This window comes from Cupressus sempervirens, chromosome 11 (assembly GCF_028749045.1).
Source record: "Cupressus sempervirens isolate cs-2001-9-10 chromosome 11, ASM2874904v1, whole genome shotgun sequence".
Taxonomy (NCBI): domain Eukaryota; kingdom Viridiplantae; phylum Streptophyta; class Pinopsida; order Cupressales; family Cupressaceae; genus Cupressus; species Cupressus sempervirens.
The window spans coordinates 426,254,377-426,280,878 of NC_143128.1; the positions used below are offsets into that span (position 1 = coordinate 426,254,377).

General features: G+C 35.3%; 3 protein-coding genes across 7 annotated transcripts in view; 2 read left to right on the forward strand and 1 right to left on the reverse strand.

Moving 5' to 3' along the window:
* LOC149530248 (FAD-dependent oxidoreductase family protein) overlaps positions 1 to 26,502 on the reverse strand; it is a 216,796-nt gene that overhangs the window by 58,339 nt on the left and 131,955 nt on the right. For 3 of the 5 annotated variants that reach the window (XM_089808651.1, XM_089808655.1, XM_089808652.1), the window contains one exon: positions 11,502 to 11,661. In XM_089808651.1, coding sequence (XP_089664777.1) covers positions 11,502 to 11,661 — 160 coding nt within the window. The remainder of the gene's footprint in view (positions 1 to 11,501; positions 11,662 to 26,502) is intronic. The other 2 variants (XM_089808653.1, XM_089808654.1) reach the window with 1 other exon arrangement.
* LOC149530249 (uncharacterized) lies at positions 1,833 to 3,379 on the forward strand. The gene is made up of 3 exons (XM_089809751.1): positions 1,833 to 2,539; positions 2,648 to 2,800; positions 2,886 to 3,379. The coding sequence occupies exons 1-3, from the start codon at positions 2,326 to 2,328 to the stop codon at positions 3,311 to 3,313; spliced, it is 795 nt and encodes a 264-aa protein (XP_089665877.1). The 5' UTR covers positions 1,833 to 2,325; the 3' UTR covers positions 3,314 to 3,379.
* LOC149530250 (uncharacterized) lies at positions 3,387 to 4,717 on the forward strand. Its single transcript, XM_089809750.1, has 2 exons — positions 3,387 to 3,796; positions 3,928 to 4,717. The coding sequence occupies exons 1-2, from the start codon at positions 3,445 to 3,447 to the stop codon at positions 4,512 to 4,514; spliced, it is 939 nt and encodes a 312-aa protein (XP_089665876.1). The 5' UTR covers positions 3,387 to 3,444; the 3' UTR covers positions 4,515 to 4,717.

Below are 26,502 nucleotides of genomic sequence, written 5' to 3' on the forward strand. Positions count from 1 at the left end.
AAAGGACTTCCTTGATCAAAGGGAACGAAAGCAAAATTTCTTGGCTGAGCCATTACTGGTAGCTGATAACTTATCTGTTGTTGATGTATTAATGATACCGCTGGTCCAGGAAATAAATTTGCAGACGAACTCAAACTTGCTGTTATATCTGCAAAAAATGTAGAAAATTTTGATTCCAAAGGCTCGGTTCTCCAATTGGGACTTACTGAAAATGTGCTACGAGTCTTTCTTTGATAAACTCGAGTACCCTGTGCTGATTTCTGATTTCTGATTTCTCTTTGCTGGCTTTGTCCTAGCAAGGGTTCTGCCACGCCTTTTGGGTGTTTCAAGCTGTAAATTTTCAAATGTATTCGAACTTCTGGTTTGTACCTTTCTCATTAACAAAACTGATCTGTACCTTTCTTCCCCACAGAGTCGCCAGATATGCAGAAAAATTATAACTCTGCAGTTTGCACATCAAAAATAGCAGCAACTTCATTAAAAATAAAGGCAGTAGGTCCCACCGGGCGTGCCAAAAACTGTTATCTCCAAAATCTGCACCCTGAAAATTTGCTTTAAGTGCTAAAACTTGCAGCGATTTTGGGGAAACATGGGATCAGCCAAAAGTTGTGGGTAACTCATAACTTGGCTGAACCTCCGGATCCTAGGCCGGTTCCTGTATAATATATCTTATACCTTACTTATGCTAATAGAAATGTGAAAAAAAACTTTCAGATGGAAAAGGGTAGAAAGATGACCTAAAACACGGAAAACTTAAAGAAGTAAGGTGATACACCAAAAATGATAACACAGATTACTGGTATACTTGAGACACAATGAAAGATTTGACAAGACATTCACAAGAAACCTTATTTGAAAATCTGCTAATTCCATAGTAACGAGAATCGCCCAAAAATCGCCTGAATTGGCAATTCCGCGACCCGATTCATCCTGCACGATTTTTTTTGAATCGTGAATCGGTATCGCCGATTTCTGGGCCATGAATCGCCTGAATTGCCGATTTAGGCGATTCATGTAAAAATCGCCAAAAATCGCCTTAAAAAATCAGCTATGAATCGCCCGCAGCATGTAAAAAGGGAAGTTGAAATTTTTAAAAAAATCACTTGTTTTTTTCACTTTGTTTTTTACCTATTCTCTTTGTTATAACCCTAAAGGGCCTTCTATTTGTGAAGCATGAGTAGAAGAGAGGAAAAGTGAGAGAGAAGAAGAGAAAAGAAAAGCCATAGGTTTCCAACCGGCAAGAAGGAGGAGCACCAAAGAGATCAGCAGGCCATTTGGGGAGCCCATCAATTGCTTTGGGAGCATTAAGGAGCCAATATCAACACTCCTCAACTCATTTGCAAGAGGTAAGTGCTTTTTTTTTTTCTTGCATGTTAGTGTATTATGCATTTTTTGTTAAATTTCTATAGTTTTCAAGAATTTTAGTGTAAATCTTGAATGCTCTTTATTTTTACTAAGTTGCAAGCTAGGGTTTGTTGTTTTCTAATTTTTATTAGCTTCAAACTTTGATATTTTACATAAAAAAATTTATTGCAGCAGCCTTTGCTCTCATTTTTCGCAAATTCCAATGGGTAAAAAAGATGAATGTTGGATATATAATGAAGAGTTTCCTGGAAGAACCAAATATCAAACAAAATGCATGTTTTGTAAAGAAAAAATAACTTCCAGGGATATTTATAGATTGAAATTCCACATTGCTGCTATACCTGGACATGATGTTACAGTTTGCACTCAACAAACTCCTGAGGCAAAACGCACTTGCTTAATGGCATTAGAAAAATTTGAAAAAGACAAAGCAAATAGGAAAATGCAAGTTGAAGGGTTAAGGGGTATTGGCTCCTATGTTCTCGCATCCGTAGCCGCATCCACATCTGCATCTGCATCAACTTCCGCATCCGTAGGTTGTGTTGGAGAGGGTTCTTCTAGGCCTCCTTTTTATCCTAGTTCTTTTGCTCGTGCTAGTGCTAGTGCTAGTCGGTCACATACTGCGACGGAGTCCCACACCAACCTATTGCAGCCTAGAGTGAGGAAAAACAGAATGGATAGTTACTTTGTGCCCCGCACTACTCCTGGTTCCCAACCCACGCTTGAGGGCATGGGTTTGAACAAGGAGATTCACGATGCTGCCAGAAAGGAGATATGCAAATTTTGGTACTTTTGCAACATTCCATTTATTGCAGCCAGGTAATTGATTCTTTTTTCTTTGTTTTCTTTAAAGCTAAAATTAAAAGTAAAAGTAAAACTTTAATTATATCTACTTGTTTTATAATTTGAGTCTTTGACATCTAAACTTTTATTTGTGACAGGGCTCCTTATTGGCAGAATATGATAGATGCAGTTGCTATTTGTGGTCTGGGGTTTAAAGCCCCAACTGAGGCTAAGTTGAGCGGATACCTCCTGGATGAGATGGTAGAGGACATGAGGGTTGACCTCGAGGAGAACCGAAAGGAATGGATTGCAAAGGGTTGCACCATCATGACTGATGGTTGGACCGATAGGAGGAATAGAACACTCCTCAATTTTCTTGTATCCTGTGGAGGTGATTGATCATTCTACTTTCCTACATACATTGTAAATTTTGATTTGTTGAATGCTAATTCGTTAATGATCCATTTAATATTATAATTCGTTGTTTTGTTACTTGTAGGATATACCATGTTCATAAAATCCATTGATGCTTCCGCACATGTGAAAAATGCCACATATTTATGTGAGGCTATTGACGAAGTTATAGCAGAGGTGGGAGAACAAAATGTGATCCAGGTGGTGACGGATAATGCAGCAAATTATGTTGCAGCAGGTAAACTTTTAACTTTGCAAGTTTTGAAAATAAATTTATTTGAATTTTGAAATTTGAGTTTCTAATTGACTTAAAATTGTTGTAGGTAAACTTTTGATGGAGAGGCACCCCACCATATTTTGGTCCCCTTGTGCGGCACACTGCATTGACCTCATGTTGGAGGAAATTGGCAAAGTTGAGTTTGTCAAGTCATGTGTGGAAAGGGCAAAAAATATATGCAAATTCATTTATAATCATGCATTTGTCCTTAGCACAATGAGGAAGTACACAAAAGGCAAGGAGTTAGCTCGCCCAGGTATCATGAGGTTTGCCTCGAATTTCATCACCTTGCAGTCCTTGTTGACATCAAGAGATGGATTGAGGAGCATGTTTGTTGGGCAGGAGTGGATTTGCTCTTCCTATGCTACGACCATTGTAGGGTTAGATGTGGCGGATTGCATATTTGATGAGGATGGTTTTTGGAAACCCGCTAGAGAAATCCTTAAGGTAAATTTATTGCAATTTAACATTTAGTATTTTGCTTTTACTTTAAGTTATATTATTTTATATTTAAGTTTTGACTCAAATTTTTTGTTTTACTTTATATGTAGGTCACTGAGCCCCTTGTAGCTTTGCTACGAACTACTGATGGGGAGAAGCCCTCTATGGGCTACATTTATGAGGGCATGGATAGGGCCAAGGAGGCCATCAGAGCCCAATATGCAGGAGTGCAAGAGAGGTATGGCCCTATTTGGGACATCATCGATAGGAGATGGCAGAATCAGCTCCATCGACCCATCCACGCAGCAGCTTACTATCTGAATCCGGCATTTTGTTTCCGTCCTGAGTTCAAGGCGGATGCGGAGGTTCTCACTGGCTTATACACAGTGATTCAGAGATTAAGTAGCAATGAAAATAGCGCTGCTGCGATTGTTGAGCTAGACCAGTTCAACAATAAGGAGGGGCCACTTTTCTCTGGCAGGATGGCCATAAATGCTCAGACAACACTACAGCCAGGTAAAAATTAAATAATATATTCAATGTTCATGAATCTAGATTCTAAACTTAAAGTTGATTATATAATGTATTAATTTTAGAGTTGTAATTTGTAAATGAGACTAATTGTTTTTGGTTTTTCCTTATTTCAGATAGATGGTGGCAAATGTTTGGGGCCACAACCCCAAACCTTCAAAAAATTGCCATCCGCATTCTGAGTCAGCCGAGCAGCGCTTCTGGATGTGAGCGCAATTGGTCCATGTTCAAGCACATCCACTCGAAGAGGAGAAACAGGTTGACAGTGCAGAGGTTGAATGATCTTGTCTCTGTTCATTACAACCTTCGTCTTAGGATTAGACAGATTTTGGGCGCTGACTCCTCTCCGATCATTCTAGAGGAGATTGATCCAAAATCAGAGTGGATCACAGAGACCGTGGACCCAGTCTTCACTGAGGAAGACCGCGCGTGGGTTGACCAGGTGGATGTAGAGGCTGAGGCTGTGGCTAGGGCAGAGGAGGCAGCTAGAGCATGTTCAGGCATTGGTAGACGCACACGCGCACGCACAGACGCAGGCCCTAGCAACGTTATTCATGAGCCCATTGCCCGTGCAGGGGACATGGCTCGGCGGTCCTCTAGGACCTACCTTACACGCCTTTCTCATAGGCAAACTGGATACTCAGAGGCTGAGGTTGAGGCTGCAGCGGAGCTAGAGGATGATGATGAGGATGATGAGGCTTGAGCTGGAGCCTTGTTTTTATATTTTGTTTACACTGTATAGATATTGATAGTGATACTGAATCACTGATAGACATGTTTCAAACTTTCATGGATCTTCATCTTAGATTTATACATACATTTATGATTTGATGTCTTATAGATCTTCATGATTTCATCTTACTGATTCTATGATTTGAATCATTATGATCATTTGATTTTTATTTACTTCAGCTAGCATACAATTTACATTTTAGTACATAATGATAATATAGTTACATATGTGATGGATTTTATGTTTCATGTTTATGTATGTTAGATTCTATTTGATGATGTTATAGTGTTTTTAAGTTATATTCAATAAAGGGTGCATGAAATAAGTCTTAAATTGTTAAAATCTTTACATTTAAAGGGTTTTTTCAAATTTGTTGATTCACCGGCGATTCACCCCCGATTCACGATTCGATTCGGCCGTGCCGATTCCGATTCACGTTACTATGGCTGATTCACATCAATAATTTAACAGGTCTATGAACTTTGAAAATATACGTAAGGAATTTGATCACAATCGAATACGTCAATAATTTAAACACAACTCAAAACCTATGAACATCTATTTATAAATAAGGTACAAGATAAGACATCATTCAGAAAGGCCTATAATTAAAACACAATTTGAATAACATCAATCACCTTAATGCACACGACTAAATCTGTCAACTCCAAAAACTGATTCCAATGAAAACTTTATTTCCATCAGAGGCCCTCAAAACAGTACATCTACATAATGGATCAGAATCATATGGAAAAATACACTTAAGGATGAAATCACATAAGCGTGCTCCCTCAAAATCTGAACCCTTCCTCCAAAAATAAGAGGAGTATATATAAACAATACAACTGCCTCAAAGCAGAAAAGCTGGGTCGAAATAATGAGTTAACTCATTATTAAAAACAACTAAAAATTCCAAAATCATGCTCAAAATACCCCAAACTGAGGTTCCACCATCCATGCATGAGAAAAACTAGAAAAAACTCCCCAAACTGCCATAAATCACTCCATAATGCACTCTAAAATCCTTAGTTTGAACTGTGCCTCTAAAAATTAACTGCAGCTGCCCCTTAAAATTTGGCATTTGAAAATACCAACCTCTCCTTAAACTCGTCTTGACTCTTGACTTTTAATTATTTTTAATTGCACGAATGTTCATTATTTTAATAATTGATTTATAGGATATCAATTATAAAATAATAATTACAATTTTTTTTTGTATATTTACTTGTGCAATTAAAATAAAATAAAAGAAAATTAAGACTTAAGTGCATTAAAACTATTATTACCTTTAAATTGATCATAAATCAACTAAAGAATAAGAATGTTTTAAGTAATATGATAACACATTATAATAAGCGAATGCAAAAACAAAAACTCTGCCTTTAGCATGTAACCGGACCCGAAAATTTATCAAATTTGATAAAGGGGCGTTTATGTATAATGCAAAGAAAGGCGAGTTATTTGCTTTTAATCTCATTTTGGAGGTTCTTGCGTTCTGCGTAAGATAGCCTGAGGGTTTCTTTTAACCCTAGCCGCCTTAGAGTTCAAATTTGCGATTTCTCTGGTTCCTGGAGAAGCCATTTTTGCTGTTTATTCCCCTTTCAATTTGATGCCAGGTGCATTTTGACTACCGGCATGAGGTATACGTGGCCTTTTAAGGTGTCGACTGAGGGTTTGATATTATATCTGGCCGAAATCTATTCCTTTGCTAATGGGTTTTGGACGTCTAGAGATTATTTATTCATGGCATGAGATATGGCGGCTTTTCCCTTGAGCTGACTAGTATTTGATGTCGAAATTTGCTCCTCTTGAAAGCTATCATTTGTCCTTTGCTAAGCATTACCTAGACACTGCTAAACTTATCTGATATGCTTGAAAGCAAGAAGGAAAAATGTGGATGTCTACAGCTGAGTTGTAAGAGATCTTTCCCTCTTCTTTTCTTGTGAACTTTCTTATGGGTTTTCAAAAAAAATGACACCTAGAGATTATTTGTTCCATTATTTGAAGGTGTATTTGCTCTCTTGCTGCTGTTATAAAATATGAGCAACCTTTTTAATTTCGGACCTGTGCCTTTCTTTTATTGATGCATCTGTATTCTCATGGATTCTTTTGAAATCATTCACCAAGCTTGTAAGAGGGTTTTTAATCTAAATGATGCAATATCTGGGCGCCATCTGTACTAGTGTATTTGTGATCTTCTTGCTATGATGAAATAGATACCATGGTAATACTATTCTTTTGCATCATTTACTTATTGGAACGCAACTGTACTTTCTTCATGTTGGGCTCTGCCTATTAGAATGATTGCAGACTGTGCTTTTATGAGGGTTGTTAAATGCTGAAAGTTGTAACTTCTATGAGTTTTTTGGTTCCTTGCTGGGTTGCTGTTTCAACTCATTTATGAGGGTTCCTTGTTGTTTGTGAGTTTTTACTAAGATGTTCGCAAAATGCTCTTATAGATAGTGATTGCTTTGGTGGAAGTAACTCATTTATTGATCTCTGTTACTTGCTTTCATTGCTGAAAGTTGCATATAGACGCCACATTTACTGATAATAGACTTATGACATATGAAGCTCCTTGCTGAGTGTATATGGTTGAACTCTTAGAGACTGGGATTCTTTGCTAAAAGTCATACCAGATTTTTTGTTTTATCTTTGCTGGAAATAAATTTTTTGGGCACCAAATTTTCTCTGTTTAATATGACTGTGTTATACATTTGCCATTGCTGATATGTTTCCATTAGTTGTTGTTTGAACTATACCAGATTTCTTATTTGGGTTTTAGTTGAAAGATGCATATGTACGCCATATCACCCTTGAATCTGTGATTTTCTTGGCATAGAATAAACACAACAGCAAGTACCTTTTTATTGAGATAAATTAATGTCATAAAATCTGGCCGCCATTTTTTGGAACTCAAACCTATGGAGCCTTTGCCTTCTCCTTAGGATTCTTTGTTGAATCCAATGCCCTCTAGTCTGGTTTTGCTTCCTTTCCGGTATTATTTTCTTTTCATTCCCAACATTGTGCCTTTCCTAGTGGTGTTGTAAGTTTATGATTATTATCTTGCTTCAGTTTGCATTCTGACCTGTCTGACACATTCTTTTCACTGGCTGAAAAATAGTTATCTTTTGCTATATCTAAATCTTATCACCACGGCTTTCATTCTTGCTGTATGAGTTAAACAAAAGATTTCAAAACTTTTGACAGTTCGTCCCTTTAATACTTTCGTACTTCATGATTGACGTCTCTGTTTGCTGGTGTATGTCTGTATCTTACTGAGATGAATAGCATGTAGGATGGTAAATGCGAGATTTGAGCGAGTCATCAGCATTGCTTAGATCCATTGGATCTAACCCATTCTCTTCTTTGTAAATACAGGAATTGGAAGCAAGGAACGGGCGATGTCTGGAGCAGCGAGAGGATGGATGCAGTTGGACGCCATATCACCAGTCATTACAGGCAATGACTGGTGCCCATGATCCTTTCTCCTTTTACCCTTCTATTCAGTTATTGATTTCAGTAGGGTATAGATGTATGTCAGCATGTAGAGACTACTCTCACAGTCAGATGTGTGGGAGAAATTTACTTTCAGCATTTAATTTCTATTATGGTTTGCTTCATCATGCAAATACTGAACATTATTTCAAAATGAATAAAATACTTTTCTTTGATGTATTTTCTGAAAATTATTATGAAAGTAATAAGCATGTATTTCACTTCATTTGTACGTATGTGAAAAATGAACAACAGTTAACATATAATATTCAACAAATACTCTAAGTAGCATTTTGATATCATGAGTATTGGCCTCCGGAATATCAACATATGATATTCACCAAGTACTCAATAAGGTTTGATATCACATATGATATCATGAGTATTCACCTTTAGAATATCAACACATGATATTCACCAAATGCCTATCATATATCTATACAGACAACTAATAGACCGTCAAGTGAATGACATCGAACACTTAGTTGTTGATTTACAAGATATAGTCCATCATGATCTGTTCCAATATTTACATAAAATGTATATCATGACTTAATTTACCCTAAGATTGTCTCCTTCCAATAACTTCTACAAACACAAGCGATAATCATTTGGAAGTCGTTACTTCCTCATGATGTATACAGGGGGTAGGCTCATTAAATCATGCAGCCACATGTATGATTCCAAAAGTTTACATGAAGTCAAAACTCTCTCTGTTTTTGATATGATCAATATCTTCAAGATCAATGGAAGCATATCCTCTATCCACTCCTTCAAATGGATATGTTAGACTCCCTCTGAACATCAATCTTTTGAGCTTCTTTACCTTTGAAGAAGTGTTAGACTCCCTCTGAATCTGATATCAATCTCCCTTTTCCTACAATAACATTCTCGAAGGAAAAGATCAAAGCAAATAGCTCTTATAGTACATAATGAAACAATAATAGGAGAGAGACTAATATAATACTCAAGAATAAAAAAATGATTCTACATATAAGATCATTCCAATATGATATAGATAAATGTCTACACTTTGAAACATATAAGCATATATTCCATATACTTTATATTTTCAACCTGTTATTTCCTTATTCACAAGAACGCATATCTAATTAACTAGTAACATCCTAGTTAATAGTATATCGGTGAGAACAAATTCAACTAACAAGGCATACCTCCAAACACCATGCCCACTTAACTTTACCCTATGGTGATGTGGGCCCTTATATTTCCATCTCTTCTATTTAATCTAAGCTCCACTGGCTGTTCGTCCCTTTGTACCCATGTGGCACATGAAACTATGGATGAGAGGCCTTGCTTGTACTCATTCTCTCTTGATCCACATACGAATTTGTCATGTTTACAATATGGGTTCCAACCTTCCCATATTGCTGACCAATTCTTCTCTCGATACCATAAACCAGTAAGAATGCATGTCTATCATGCTAATGTGTTTTGTCCAAACATCAAGTAGACTTCAATTATGACACTCTCTATTCCCATTTTAACCACCTTGCATGGGCATCATGAGCCAATGACAAATAATTGTTTACAAACCTCCATACATGTCTCATAACATTCAAATTTATATTTTGCCCATTGTGTCTATTATTTACTTTGTCATGTAATGGAGAGTAAACTTATCCCATACAATTGGACTTTACCCTTAGTCCACATCATTCCTTCTATAATGTTTCCTCTCTTCAATTCATTTGCTGCAGCTTATTATTAACTCTTGCTCCACATCACCTAGTTAAATTCTTACACTGTTTCCCCTTATTGACATCTGATATAAATAAATCAACTAGGAGACCAATGCACAATGTATCATGATTCTATTTGCTTTCATCAAATCCTGAGTGATGTAAAGCCCAATCACCCTCGTCTCCATGTTACTATTTGTAGAAAAATGCGCTTCCGATCCAACCAAATTATAGGCCTTTGCATAATGTAAGTTCATGGGTATGGAACAAGAGGTTAAGGGAAGATGCAAAATTTGTCATTGGCTTCGAGGAAGGTCACTAAAGAATCTAACCTATCAATATCAAAATTACTCTTCGTATCAATATTTAATTTTCAAATACATGATCAATCTTCTTCTGATTGAGAATGGTATCCCATACTTTTCTCATTTTGATCAAGGATTGAGAAAAAGGAAGTGTGTAAAGACGTGCATCTGACCCTAATTGAGTTTCTTTACCCCACCACTGGTAGCATTCCAGCCACCTAGGGCCCAATTGTTATGAGACTATTACAAGGGCAAGTTGTCACAGATCTAGATGTGCCAAATGACACCATTTTTACATCTATTAAATTAGAGTTGCAATTTCTTTAATTAATTTTAAAAGGAGACAATCTTGACCTGTACCTGGAAGGATTTCTACTTTTGTTGGGGCAGGAAAGCGATCCAGACAAGCTAAACCTAGAAATTTTTGCATCTTCAAATCTCGTTTAAGGTAGTCAAACTTAGACGCATTCCTAAAGTCAAATGATATCTAACACCTTAAGATAATAATAAGCTTACATCTAATATTATTATTATTGGAGGTCGCACTGGTGAATGTTTATTTAATACTTTATATATATTATTATTCACTTCTACATTTGCAGTTCGGCTCTAAATCGCTGCAAATGTACTAAGCACTGCTAGATTGGTATGTATGTTCCAAATGACAGCGATCTCTTTTTTATATTGACAATAAGTCATGAAGAGACATGTCCCTTCATGGGACATCTCTATTCGTTAATTAGATAATTAATATAATAACAAATTTAATCACAGTAATATATATGTATATATATTATATTGATTTCTCTCATAAACTTATATCTCAAATATAATGAACACATATATATAAACTATATCTCATACATAGTTATATAGAGGTTTATCCGACTAAAGCTACCAAACATTAACAAGAAAAACTACCAAAGTTCAATTAAATTACATAGAAATTTCTCATACATAAAATCTTACCAAAGGTATAAAAGTTTAAAAACCCAAAAGAAAATGAGAAGAAAAATTGACCTTTTACATGCTTCTTCATTCACAAATATCGGTTACCATTATATAATGGCATGTACTCTAGATACTACTCTTATGAACTTGAGCATTTAAAAATGACCAGTGTCTAAGTTTAAAACTTCATATATGTCACTAGGTTAAAGTGTTTATTGCAAAAATAAGTACATATCATTTTGTTTTTTCAAATACAATTCGACAAGGGAGTAACAGAATGTAAGTTTCCACATGCCACTTCACAAAGCGGTATTGCAAAAAGAAGTATATACCATTTTTTGTTTTCAAATGCAAGTTGCTAAGTGCATAAGAGACTGTAAGTTTCAGCAGAATCAACCTAAACCTAAAAGTTTCAATAGGAAAAACATAAGCAGGTTGAGAAAAATCACATGTGATGTAAGGAATTAGAAAAATCAACCACACTGGAAAAGTAAACCAACCTGTATAACAAAATCTGCAGCAGATTGCCCATGTCCAGAAAGCTTTGGTCGAATTCCAGAATAGTCTGGTCTTAAAGTTCCATCTTTTAACTTCGGATAATAGTTTCTGATTTTTGGATAAAAGAGTTGTGCACGGCGATCATCAATTGTATATTCAAACCTTCAAATGAAAGAGTAGCTATGAATCATCAATACTTTTATATTCATAAATAAATATTTCAATCCAAAAAATCCAGCTATTGTGACATCAACAAATAACCTATAATATCCCTTTCCAGGCATACTTTTCTTTTCATTAAAATGGGATGTCTAAATACTTTTTTAAAAGTTTGAAACTATTAATGAAATCTTGAAGTATTTCTTCCATGAATTTGGTTTAGAAATTTGATAATTATCTAAAATCCATTTGATGAATCATGTACAGAAAGCCAAATTTCCCACCAAGAAAAAAATATTTAAAAAATTAATAACAAGATTTGACAATAAGAATGAGTTGGTACCTGCAGAAAACATCACAAAGAAAATCTTTATCATTAGCTTCATGGCCATGATAATACTGTGTACCTCACCAATGATTCCTAGGTTGTGTAAGATTAATTTGGCTCAAAAAGTTAAGAAGTACTCCAACATTTTACTGACAATGAACTCGACAAGTTTTTTTGTAGCAATGAAACCAAATGATACTCTACAATCTATTAAAAATCTATGGGCCATTAGGACTTAGATTATGAAAAAGAAAATGGCCATGATTCCAAAAAGGAAACATCTAACTTTAGGGAGAGAAAAATGTGTACCCTTCACAAAACATGGATGATCTATGATGATATTTAATCAAAGAAGGTACACAAAAGAAATTTTAAAAGTTTCTGTGAGATACAGACATTAAACTCAATAGTGCTAAGTTCTAGCCATAAATGGTGGCAGAGGACAAAACTTAAGCAACTATATTTGTCATTAACCACTAATGAATTTGGACAGCAAAATCACATTCTTATTATTTCTAGTTATGAAAATAGAATAAAATGTTCAAAACCAATAATAACTCGAGCAATTTGAATAAAAGCTCAAGATGATGCCTAAACTTTACAATTAAACTCTACTATGTGAGAGAATCATATGTCCAATAAAAGGCATATTATGCCAGCTAATTTTAATCTTCAATCTCATATGTTCTTGCATCAATCCTAAAGAAGTCATATTATGGTGAAGGGTTGTCTACTCCATAGTAGAGACCAAATGTTCAAGTCTAGAGGTAGTGCAATTGTACACCTTACTGAAAATCAAATGAAATTCCCCTAAAAAGAAATTAAAAACAATCTAAGAGCAGCAAAGAGGCAATTAAGACTTGAAAGCATTCGGCTCCTCCAACCCTAGTTTAATAAATACGTGCAAATTTGATTGCATACGTCAATCATATAGAGGGGCATTGCACATCTGATTAATGGGCAAACACAATCATCAAGTTGGTTCTGTAGTCATCTAATCTCATCAAGCGTAACAAAAGTTGTGCCAGCTAAAGAGAAGACAAGAGACATTGGACAAACAAATAATTACTTGAAACTTGAATGTGATTTTGTAAATCTATGTCAACCTGAAAATTCATATTTATATTTTATGACAAACAAATGCCTAAGGACTGTAGTTCACCATCAATAAATCGGCATTCGATACAATTTTTTCATAGAATCATTATAACATTCAATCAATTCTTCTTCGAACATTGAATTCTCATCAATGGTGGTTGTCATTGAAAACTGATTTTCTAATTAAGGTTGTGCCAAACTCACCTCTAAGTTAAGCTTGTCAATCTGATTTTCTAATGTATGTAGAGTCCCTTGAGTAGCTTCAAAGTTATCCATAGCAGTGTTACGAGACTCGGACTCGCCTCTAACTCGGAAAGTCAAACTTGGGCTTGGACTCAAACTCGACAACCGGACTCCACCAAGACTTGGCAAGGACTCGAAAAATTGAAAAACCCATGAAATTCAAATATTTTTAAGGATTAAAAGATTTTTTTATGCATCATTTAGTCAATTAACATCAAATACACAATAATTGAGATAAATAGAAGCTACTTAACACTCATACACAATTTTGCATAGATCACATAAGTATAAAAAGAAAATTTCTGAAAAAAAAAAAACTAAATAACATAATATAAAGTTAAACATAGTGTCACTATCAAATGTCTACAATATATGAAATCCATGGAATCAAAAGTTCAAAACATATATCAAAATATCAGCTAGAGTATAGAAGACTAAGCTTCATAGTAGCCTATGCCCTCCTACAAATTCGCCTAAGATAAGTCATGGAAGACTCGAATATTGAGAAATATGTTTGTTATAGCTTATGTGCGCATTGTAGGCAACACCAGGGCTCTCAAGTATGTCTATGTATTCAACTGTGTAATTTTCTATAACCTAGTTAATGATATTTGAAGATTTAAACATTAAATTTCTTATACTATGACAGATATTGTTCATATTTTCAGACTGGGAGCTGACTATATTAGTTTATAACTATTTTTCTAAAATTTGTAGGAGAACATTAACTTTTGTAATGCAAGAATATAGTTCTAGATTAGTTTTGAAAAACATCATTACTTGCTTAACTAAATACTATTGTACTAGGACCACGATAATCCCACTCCACAGGTGTCAAGTCCTATACAAAAGGGCAAGTTGGGAAAGGACAATTTCCTAAGAATAAGCTTGTCAAAATCAATTTCAAGCATTCATAACTGCATAAGGCATATTGTTAGACAATTGGCATTCTTTCTACATAATTTTCTACACAACCAAAAGACTGAAATAAGAACATTATAACTTGTTGTCTCCATAATTTGAGATTGGTCAAGGAACTGTTCAAAATCCAATCCTTAATAAATTCCTGACATACCACAACATCATTTTCAAAATTAATATACATTGAAAAAAAACACCTTCCATAAATCTCTATATCTATTATCCCACAAATTTGTAACTATTTTTTTTTTTTTTTTTTTTGGGAGAGTCCTGGGCTCAAGACTCAATGAGTCCACGCGGGCTTGGTCGAGTCCGAGTCCAAAGGCCATTTTCCTCGGAAAGGTTGCCTTTGCCTTGGACTCGCAAAGTCTCGAAACACTAATCTGTAGTATCCACAAGCTCATAGGCGAGATTTTCAACTTCTAATTTCCTATACAATGATTCTAAAAAAAGTTCTGTGACATTAAGGAGGTGGTCTCAATCTAAAATTGCAAATCATTTGATGTCATAGTTTCCATAGTTTCTTTGATCACCTGTAAATCAGCATAGGAAGATTCTCCTTCACCCCCTTTGTGTCTTCTCTCAAGCTGTCCCTTTCAAACGTGACCTACAATCAGATTGTGCATGTCATCAAAATGTGTTAATGCTTGTTGGGTGGATATTTTGCAACCGACAATTTTGGGTAAAAATTCAATCGCAAAATAAGATGACTAGCCACAACATGTGAGACAGAGTCTCTCCTACCTTAAAGGGAAGGCTCCCCCTTCTCACTGTTCCTTGGATCAACTCAAGGTAAGCAAGAAATTGAGAGATTTATAAAGAGGGTGTTACTATTATCCTTTCTTCTTAACTTTCAAGAAAGGATCCACTTATTCGTAAGGCGAATAATGGGCAAGGTGAATCTCTAATTACACTTCTATCACGAGCTGGAAACAGTGATACCGAAAAATTTAAACTAACTCAAAGGCTAGCCAAAACGTACCAATTTGGCTCTAAGTCATGTTGTACTTCTATGTGGTAAAATCTTTACAATTAGGGCACAAAGACTCCTAAAAGTAACAACAATCTAACTATTTTGCAAATTAAGACGAACACCCAAGCTACAAACAAAGCTAATAGCTATGCATTTTCACAATTGTTCTTGGTCAAAGCTCGGGATTTAATTGTTTCTTAACTCTTTTCTATCAATCATGACAAAAGATAGTACGAATCAAAGGTAACTTGAATGAATTATAAACAAAGCTTACAATTCACACAAATAACAATCTCACTTAATCAAAGTTAAGTCTCAAATGCTCCTTTGTATTCACTTTCTCTCAAAATAGTGCTACACAAACAAAGTTCTGCTAGCACAATTTCTCCAGAGCTCTCTTGCATAAAGATAATGATGATTTTACAATGAAGGGGGCACTCCTTTATATAGGCAAAGAGGTTGAGAAAAAAGGAGAGGAAAAAGTGGGAGCAACTCAACCAACTTTGACCAAGTCTAACTACAGAAACTAAAGGGTTACATGCAACTGCACATGCAACTCGCATTACATCTTTTACATACACATGTAATTACACTTTTTCATGTAATGCATCTTCTCCAACTACAAACATGAAAGAAGAAGAAAGAAGATGAAAGATAAAAAAACAATTCTGAAAGGCCTTGTACTTGACGATGCAATCCTAGATGATAACAGGATTAGGAGTTCCTGTACCTTGTACTGCTGCATTCACGTTGATAACCATAGTGTTGCGTCTTTTGACAACCTCTAGCTCTCTTTGATGAATTGTCCATTATCATGTGGAAACTTGATGTGATCCATCTTTTCTCGCTCTAGTTGTCGTGAATTCTCCTTTGTAGATCAGCACAAACTGGAGTCTTTGACACTTTGAAAACCTTCTTGACAATATTTGGATGTACACTCGAAACAACTTTCCATCAGTACCTTTAACTCTCTCTTTTTTTTTTTTCTTTAAAGTGCTTGGGGCATGGGAATGCATGTAAATGGAAATTGCCGATTTTCAAAAAGTGACTTGGGCTTTCAAGATGTCACTGCACGGAAAATGGATTACATGTAAATGCAACATGTAACGGAAGGTGGAGGGTGAAATGAGATGCAAGTGTGAGTGAAAGATTGGCTTTACATGCATATGTGGATGAAGGCTAAGATGGAAAGCATGGAAAGATACGGAAACATGTATTTGCTCATGGAGGTGTGAATGCATATGGAGAGGAGAAAATGACATCTTTTTGACTTTTCAAAAAGTGACTTTTAGTCAAAATTGGACCTTTTAGATGCAATTACATGTAAGACATTTCGTGTAATCGTGTCGTGCGAATGGAAATGAAAAATGAGATAGATGAAAATGAAAAACGGAAAATGGGATTACATGCATGTGCGGATGGCGAATGAGATGATAAACATGTAATCGCATTTGTCGTATGAGATGTGAGATGTAATGACGTGGAAATGGAATGTGAAAAATGATAACACTTTCGCATGTAATGAAGGAAAAACAAGTTTTTGGAAAAAAACTTGCAACTTCTCCAAAATGGAGAAAAACCGGCAACAAGCACACAAAACCAAAACAAAAGAAAAACATACTTTTGAAAACAACTCAAAACATGCCAAGATGCAATGCACTCCAAAGATGAATTCGAATTTGGAACTTGGGGAAGAACCAAAGACATCAAAATGAAAAAGAAATTCATATTTAAAGGAAAAATGCATGTTCTAAGGCAAAGATTTTCACAAATGGCATCCATTCAACGATATCATGCATAAAATTAGCAAAGATAAGCATGAATTAAAATGTAAAAAAGAAGAGGTCCACTTACATGATGAATATATGCCAAAAATGAAGGAAAAGATGCTCTTTGTTTGAATTTTTCTTCAAAAAATGATGAGAACTTTTCAAATCTCCAAAATCCGAATGATGAAGGGCAGAAAACAAGGAGATTATTTAGCAAAATGCCAAAATGTGCCCCAGATTAGCTCCTCCTTGCAATGTTTTAAAGATTGCATGTTCTTGAGCCGTTTTTGCCAAAAAAAAGCAAAAAACGTGATCTTCAAAGTAAAACGTTTTGATGATTTAACACCAAAATAATGATCCTCAACCAATGTAATCACCTAATGAGGTAAAAACGACTTGATCTCATGCAAAAACGTGATCAAACTTAGCAGATTTATGGAGTTTTATGCAAAAAACGTGCCCTAGCTTGGGAGTTTCAAACACGTTTTTGGGTGCAATAACTTGATTTTTGATGAGGGCAAAATGATCACCTCTTCAAAACATGAATGAATGCAACTGATTTCATTCAAATCCATGGAGAAAATCAAAAGTTATAATCAAAATGGGAGATTTTTGGAGCAAGAACATGTTTTCTTCACATAATAGGACATTTTTATGTTCATTACATATTTTAAAACATGTTGGAAGGCAAAAGAGGACCTTTTAGAGTCCAATGCATGTTTTAAAATATGTCTTCAGATATAATCTCACTTTTTGAAGCCCATTACATATTTTAAAATGTGCAAGTCTCCAAAATCTCACTTTTTGGAGTCATTTACATATTTTATAAACATATCTCACCTTTTTCATGCACAAGCATGAAAACTCAACTTTTCATGTCATTGCATCAAAAAGGTCCACTTTTACAAACTTTTGATATAATGACTTGAAAAAAGTCCTCAAAATGAGTTTTCATATGCATTACCATGAAAAGTTTTCACTTTTCATGGTTTTTTACATGCATATGCACATAAAATGTCCACTTTTAGACTTTTAAGTTATGCATTTCACTTATTTTATAAAAATGTCAACAATATGGGTCAAAAATAACATTTATGCATTATATTAATCAATATAAGTCATAAAAATTAAGTTAAAATGACATTTATATAAGTATTTGATTTTAAAATCAAAAATTTAAAAAGTAACTATATAGTTCTATAGTCACTTTAAGTGAAAAATTAAAAAGTAACTCAACTTAAAATTATAACATAAAGTGCACTATAGTCACTTTAAGTTATAAATTTTAAATGAAAAGTAAATTCAAAACATAACAAAAAGTGAATAAAATGTTATATTTTCAAAAAGTGAATGTCAATATGAAAATATAACATCATTTTTTTTAAAGCGTGCTGTTGCACCTAAAATGTCCACTTTGAGGCACTAAAATGACCATATTTCTTGACTGACAACTCCGATTGACCTCTAGGTTAGACCGAATCGAAGGGGAAATCGAAAGGCATAACATGAAAAAATTCAAAGGACCAAAAACAAGCAAACCCAAACTCAAAAGCAAAGAACGGACTATGAAAGCTTCAAAAATCAAGCAAAGGCTCGACAGAAAGCAAAATGAAAACAACTTGATGAAGGCCTTCAGTAAAACAACTTGATATTCGAATTGAAATGGATTAATTGATCAACATTAAGCAATTGAATATCAAATTCAAGCTTAGAGAAACACGAAACTAGCTTGAAAAAGTTTCGTATTGTTACCTACATTTTGTGGTGACAAAATGCAGGACAACAATGCTGCAACTATCTTATCTACATTTACCTTCAATTGACTCTCCAATTTATGTTACTTAACAAAAGATTCATAAGATGATGTAGCTGAATTACTTTGAAGGATTTGGATCTCACAAAAGACTTCTTCTATGATATCTTCTTTGCACTCATGGATTTAGTGCTAAGGCACCATTAGAATCCATAATAGAATGGAGAAATTAGGGCAGCAAAAACATGACTCATAGAATCATCAAAAAAAGCTATTACCTTTACTAGTTTGTCAAACATAATCTCCAAATTACCTACAAAGAAACTTTTGTAGCCTTAACCTAAAGCAACAATTAATTCAATATGTTGGGTCCTATCCTCTTCATTGCTAGACAAAAATTCCTTGGCCAACATATCTTCAAAAGTATTTTTATAAGTGGATGCATATGATGGTATCAACTTCATCTTCAAATTCAGTTTCCTTGTTCAAAAGATCATTCTGAAGCAATCTTGTATAGGACATATGTATGTCCTCCATATTATCAACCTTAGTTGATTGGAAACCAATATCCTTTTTACTTTCATCATGCCCAATAATAAGCGTTTTCAAAGTTGTAGCTTTAGCTTTCTCCTCATGAGTTATGGCACCATTCTTATCTTTATCTTTGCCCTCATTACCACTTGGCTGCAACATACCTTCTTCCTTATTAATTCCACAAATATGATCAAGTGTCCAAACTTTCAAACATGTGAAACAAATCTACTATTTCCTCACTTGGGTGTACTTTTTTTAGGAGACCCTATATCGTATAAACCCATTGAGATAAGTTCATTTTTGGTTATCAAGAATAGCTGACACATCTAATTGCAACTACAAACTAATATCATCATCCTTACCCAGCATTAAAGACATAATAGTTTGCATACAAGCTCTCACATTGTCTAAAATCTGGATGTTGCTTCTGTTATGCACCAAATTTGCACCCTACTATCACTTTTAAGCTTTAGTAATCTGGCATAACATGGGACTTAAATTCTGCATGTGGGTTATACCATTATGAATATGAGACCTCCGGATTCTAGGACGGTTCCTATTGGATAATTATCAAACTTGCTATTTAGGATTTAATGAGGAAAAGAAAAAGAGTTTTGAGCAAGAGGCTGCAGCAAAGTCCTCTAGCCAACCTCATGATTGTGATGAGAAAAGGGTAGTGAATATTTTCAAGGAGCTACCTTGTTTCGTTGAAGAGGACATCATACTTGAAGTATTTCCCATATTGATTTCAGAATGTCAGAATGAGAGAGGAGAGATTGCACAAGTTTCGTGTTTTCAGGATTTGGAAGATCATGGTGTTGTTCAAGATGAACTAGATACCAGTTTGCTGCCTTTGCTTCAGGAGGTTCCCATAATTTCTCATGCTATTCAGAATACCTCTACTATGCAAAAAGATGAAGAAGAGTTGGGAGAAGACCAATTCTTGGATGATCTAGAAAAGTTCTGTTAAAAACTAGACACAAAGCCATCCTCAACAAGCATAATGGTGTATGAGCAGCCTGATGAAATAACAGAGGAGAATTTATTTCAGCATGGTGCACCTGAAATAGTTGATCTTAATCAACAACAAGATGTTGCAGTAACAGTCTATTAGCCTGAAATAATCAAACAGAAGCAACCGATTGACAAGCAAGGTTCCAGTTTTGTTCTCTCTAGAGGTTGCCCTATCAGGCATTTGGCACATATGAAGTCCGATGAAGGAGTCGGTGTGTGCATACCAAATGGGAACTTCTTATCAAATATTGTTGTTGCAGAAAGGTGGCCTCTTGTTGTTTAATCCAAAAATGATGGAATTCTCAATCAACTTGACCAAGTAAGTGGGATTTTTGTCAAGCATAATGTGCTCCTGCAAATGGTCAAGTTTATGTCATTGCTTCAACTTTCATCTCCTTGTGGTGATCATTAAGCATGTCTGTCATCCTGGGCCAAGGAGAAAAGGTAGCTATTTTTCAGTCTATAGATGGTTTTGTTTGACCAATTTTCATTGTTGTTTAGTTTAGGGTAGGTTAGGTGTTTTCACTTTCCCTAAGTGTTGTCCAGAGAAAAGCTCAGTTTTCCTTCCAAGAATAGTTTCACTATTCTCCTTAGTTTTAGGTGGTTGTTTTAGTTGCAGGTTGAAGGTCGGAGTCAAAAGTCTTGTCTCTCATTGCCTAGTTATCCACATCACTCATATATGTTCAAGTGGATCTGTTGAGTATATGCATATACTTAGTAGATGCATTCATACACATGATTGACATTTGTAGCTGGTAGTAAAGTCAAGTCTCAAAATTCTCATTCATCATTTCATTGTCTACCTATCCATATGTATACAAATGAGTCCGCCAACAGCATGCACATATCCAACTAATGCACTCATACATACATGACTGATACGCACAATTATACAAATAGAGAGCTTTTCCCTTTAGATTGCTGATTCAATCGGATATATACATACAAATCAGTACAATAGGCATCCGTAGGTCTATTGAGCTCATTCATAAATAAATATCAGATTGTACCAGCAATTTCAAAAGTCATGTAATGTCAAGTTTGGGTCCTAAAAATGCATTATTTTCAGACTCTCATGCCCAATGGATTTAAAGGCTACTGGTCAAATGTCTAGCAAGTAGACAAATAGTAAAGGTTGCCAAAAAGTGTTACTCATTTTTTAGTCATGTCAAAAATTCAGTCCTAAACATTGATTCAGAACAAAATGAGAATAGCATAAATTTTCTTTGTATTACACATTGAGATATACAACTGGTATTTACAAAGTTGTAATGAAATGAATGCTGAATGTAAATGTTCTCCCACACAAGCTATGAGAGTAGCTTTCACTACAAAGAATTTTCCTATCCTATGCAAGTGAAGTTACATAAAGAAATGAAATACAAGAGCATAAGGATCATAAGGAGCCAGTCATTGCCTGGTTATGACTGGCTGCTTGCTTGCTTGCATTTTGGTTCATCCACTATCTCTTGCTCTCTAAGATCCAGGATCATCATTACGATCTAAGCAATGCTAGCTCACCTCCCCTCAAATAAAAAAACCATTTCATTCTTTTATGTTCGTACTTGCATACATAGAATGGATCAAGGAATCAGATTCAAGAGCATTCATCAGTAATGGTGTTTTCAATTTTCATACACTGATAAATGGTCTTATTTCACAGAGATGTCTCGCTGAACAAAAGAAATTGAAAGTATCTGGATAAGACTAAAGTATTTAAGAAAGATGAATACACATTTTAGATTTCATCTTCAAGCATGGAAGCCAAAGAAACAAAAGGTGTTGTCCTCAACATCTCTATGAAGAACAATAAGTCAAACAATGCATTTAAGCATGCCCCAAAAGATTGTTTATCAGCAAGGAGAATGCTGTTATCAAAGTAAAAGTTTAAGTAATCTTCCATGGTGAAAGAATTTTCCAAATGACACTAATAGGAATTCAAACCAGTGAGCATATACTACAAAAATTACGGCGGCATGGGAAAGGACTCCAAGTGGCATGTGAAGCTACCCATAATAGCAGCTGTAAAGACCAATGAAATCCAACAGCTATCACAACATTAGGTAGACATGGAAAATCAGCTAGATAATGCAAATCATGAAATCATCAATCTAAGAACAGAGAATGACAGACTCAAGAATGATCTAAGAGCCGAACAGGAACTCAATGAAAGAAGGTTGAGATCACAAGAAAGTGTGAATCAATTGTATGAACAAACTCAGAATAGAGCTAAAGGCACTACTGGCTTAGGGTATACTAATCAAGGAGAATCATTACACCAAGGAGCACAGAAGAACAAAAGGCCTACATGTAACAATTGTGGAAAAGTAGATCATACATCAAAAGTTTGCTGGAGTAATACTATGAAACCCCAAGTTCCACGGTTATTGCTATAATTAAAACAAGTATAGACACAAGGAAAATAAATGTAGAGCTAGACCAAAATTCGAAGGAAACTATTTCACATTTCACAAGCATTCTCACAAATCTTCTAAATGCAGATCAAAACAGTGGAATTTAAACAATCAGCACAGTGGAACTAGACAAAGAGCATTTATTCATTGGGACTACAACACATAGGGATGATGTCATCTATGTGGAGAATATAGCCACATTGGAGCAAATTGTGTAAGAACTCACTTCAAGAAAAGACATACTAATGTGAGATGTTATGTATGCAAACAAATTGGTCATTTGGAAAGAAATTGTATGAATGAAGCTACAACAAATTCAGGTGAAGAAAACAAAGGGAAAATAAAGGTTGAAGAGATCAAACCTCAAATGAATAAAAAAATAGGTAAGGAAATCAAAGGAGAACACAAGGAAAGAAAATGAAGCTATTGTCATCCAAACAAATGAGTTTGATGAAGCATCCACCTCCAATTGAGCATACAAGGACATGGCTGGAACTAAGAATCCAAAGAAGATCCTATATCAACTCTAGATAAACAAGAAAGAACTGTCCAAATCTGCATACTAAGATGTACAAGGACAAGTGGAGGAAACTACATTTTAACCAAGTTGAATCTCAGTTCCAATCGAGCTATCAAGCATTACAAAGTTAAGACAAGTTGGGAACCAGTCTGCTAGTTCTAACCAAGCTTCACAATAGACAATTCATGCCGAATTCAAGTTCGAAGACCTAACCGAGTCATCTCACCTACCAATTACAAAGCATTTATTAGGCCCTAAAAGTTGAAAATTTTATAAAAAGTGAAATCGAGGGTTTATTCTTTCACAGAGAATTCAGAGATCAATTTGAGTAGAGCGATTTTTGAGCAATTAAGAGAAGGTTGTTGAACGGATTTGTGGCAGTACAATTTGGGAAAGTTATCTGTCAATAAAATCTTCATTCACCGAGCAAAATGGCATCTGGCTCTAGCATGAAGACAAAGAAGGGTTCTGAGATGTTGGTGAAGAATACAATTTGCGACGCACCGAAGTTCAAGCTTTATCTTGTAATTGCTAAGCAAAAAGACCCCATGGCAGCTCACTCGATCACAATCATCCCTCCAAAGGTACTATTAATTCATGATATTAGGTCATTTTACCATTGCACGATTCAAGAATTGGGTTCTTTCGAGTTAAATGAAGCATTTGGTGCAATGTGTGAGGATGGAGTGTTTGAAACTTGAGCATAGACATTTGGAAGTTAAGGTTTTGTCTCATGCACTGCATATGCCAAGGAACTTCCAAACTAAGTGGACTAGATACGTTTTGAGTAGGGTTCATGATATGCCTTTCTAGCTTGAGGAACTAGTAAAGATCATGAAGAAGATGATCCATCGAGTCATGGGTTACCTTGTGTTGGATAGACCAAGAACCACCAAAACCCTAGCTCAAGGTGAGCTTGTGAAGAAAACTCTAGCTAAATGGGATGGTGGAGGAACAAAGCTGAACGATGTTATAGACATGGAAATCAAGTTTGGGATCCATGTAATTGCTTACAAGATCTATGGTTCAAGCAGACCTAACAACATACCCTGTGAGCTGGTTGACCTAGCATACAAAGTTGTGAAGAATAATCTATCTTACGACCTAGCCGAGTTACAGCTAAGTCAATTAAGCAAGAACATGGAGAGCATCCGGGCATTAAGAAGAAAGAAAAATTCAACCGAGTGGTGAAGAGAAGAAGGATGAAGGCAAAGGAAAAGAAATTATACTTTTTCCGAGTGCCAAGGGAAAAGAAAAGGAAAAGGTTACAGAAGAGATTGAGCTTGATAAAAAATTGTGATTCCGAATTGGGATCAATCTAATCTCTCTGCTGAACAAATGGAGATTTTCAGCGAGCTATGGAGAAAAGGGTTGAGCAGCAAAAAGGGACAAAGGAAAGGTTCTTGAAGACATCAAGGACATATTTTTTGATGTAATTTCAATTGCGGTAAATAATAAACCTCTATCATTGAACAATTAATTGACATTGTACATAAATTCAATAAAGATTTAGATGGTCAGGAAAAACTTCTTCAAAGGGCAGAAAGAAAATTTGAGGATAAAGTTTTGGAAAATGTACCCAAGAAGATTTCCATCGATCAAGTGGAATTGTCCACTCTTATACATTAGAAGTTGTAGATAATGTTGTATCTTTATTTGCAAAATTGTGTGATACATCAAATTTCACCAAGGAAATAAAGGACAAACTGGCCAAGATTGATGAGGACTTGAAGAATAGTGCCAGTTAGTTGGCACTTGACCTGAGTACCAAATCCAATCATTTTGTGAAGGTCAGATTTTTGACAGATTTACAAGTAGAGCTACTAAGGGAAGAAGCCAAGATTAGGGCATCACTAATAGATATTCAAAGTATGATGCTTCTCCACGTGGATATAATGTAGAAACATCTAGCACATGCAAAGACACTGGAAAATGATACAAATTTCTCAGTTGTAGATCTCATGATGGAGTTATCAAAAGATTGAACTGCACATTTTGAAGGTACTGCAAGAAAATTGGGATAAAACTATGTCTCTAATTTTGAAAGTGCATCATGATTTCCTCAATCATTTTTGTATAACCTTGTAAAGATATGTTTTTGGCATTTGTAAAAAAAGGGGGAGGAAAATGTATAAAGGGAAATATTTATTTATATAGTAAGAGGAACTATCTAAACTAGATGTACAGATGAACATAAACAATTTTGAAAAACCAAAATTCAATTCAGCTGTAACCAAGCCACAGACTTTTAGTTCAAACCGAGTTGCAGACCCAAGCATACGAAAAGGAGGAGTTTGAATGAAAATTTTGATTAAGAGTTTTTGGATTGATGACAAAATTGCACATGATAAGTGTTATTGTCACTAATGCAAAAGGGGGAGATTGTTGACCCTATGGCAAGACATATCGTCAATTAGTGACAAAACGCTTAGTCATTTAGGAAGGTCAGTTAATACTGCAACCGAGCTTTCCTTTAGCTAGCATGTTTCAGTGTAGCCTGAGTAAACCGAGTTAGTTGTGTAAACCGAGTAAGCAGTGATCGCCGAGTGTTCAACATGAACCGAGCATCTAGTACAAGCAAGGGATCATAGTGTTACCCGAGTGCCAGAGTATTACCCGAGTTCACTATTTCACCTGAGCATCAGCATCAGCCGACCTAAAGATGTAATTTGATTATTGAAAAAACACCTCTTATTTGTAGCCGATTTGAAATGAAAATATTAATTTGATGGCTATATAAGAAAGATATAATGTGTTGTCAATGATGCAAGCAAGTGGAAAAAGAAAACATGGAAAACAAGAAGATAGAGCAAATTAATTAGCAGGCTACCAAGCAGTACAAAGGGCAAAGAAGAAACACATCTATCATAGTTAGGTGATTACAATCTTCAAAGGATCTATATCAGCAAATCAAGTTATAATCAAGGATCATCCTGCTGATTGCATCCTAACAAATGCATCAAGTAAATCCTCTAACAAGGTGGAAGGGGCATGAGTTGATTGTGGACCTAACAATCCTTTTGTAATATCTCCTAACAAAGTACATACTTCAAGTTATAATCAAGGATCATCCTACTGATTGCATCCTAACAGATGCATCAAGTAAATCCTCTAACAAGGTGGACCTAACAATCCTTTAAGGTGGACCTAGCAATCCTTCATACTCCTAATAGAGTAGATCACCAGAAGTGATCAATTGTAAGCCCTAATAGGCGAACTTTATTACTATAGTAATGAAGCATTGTGGATGTCATCCCTACCCCAGTTTTACCTTCTC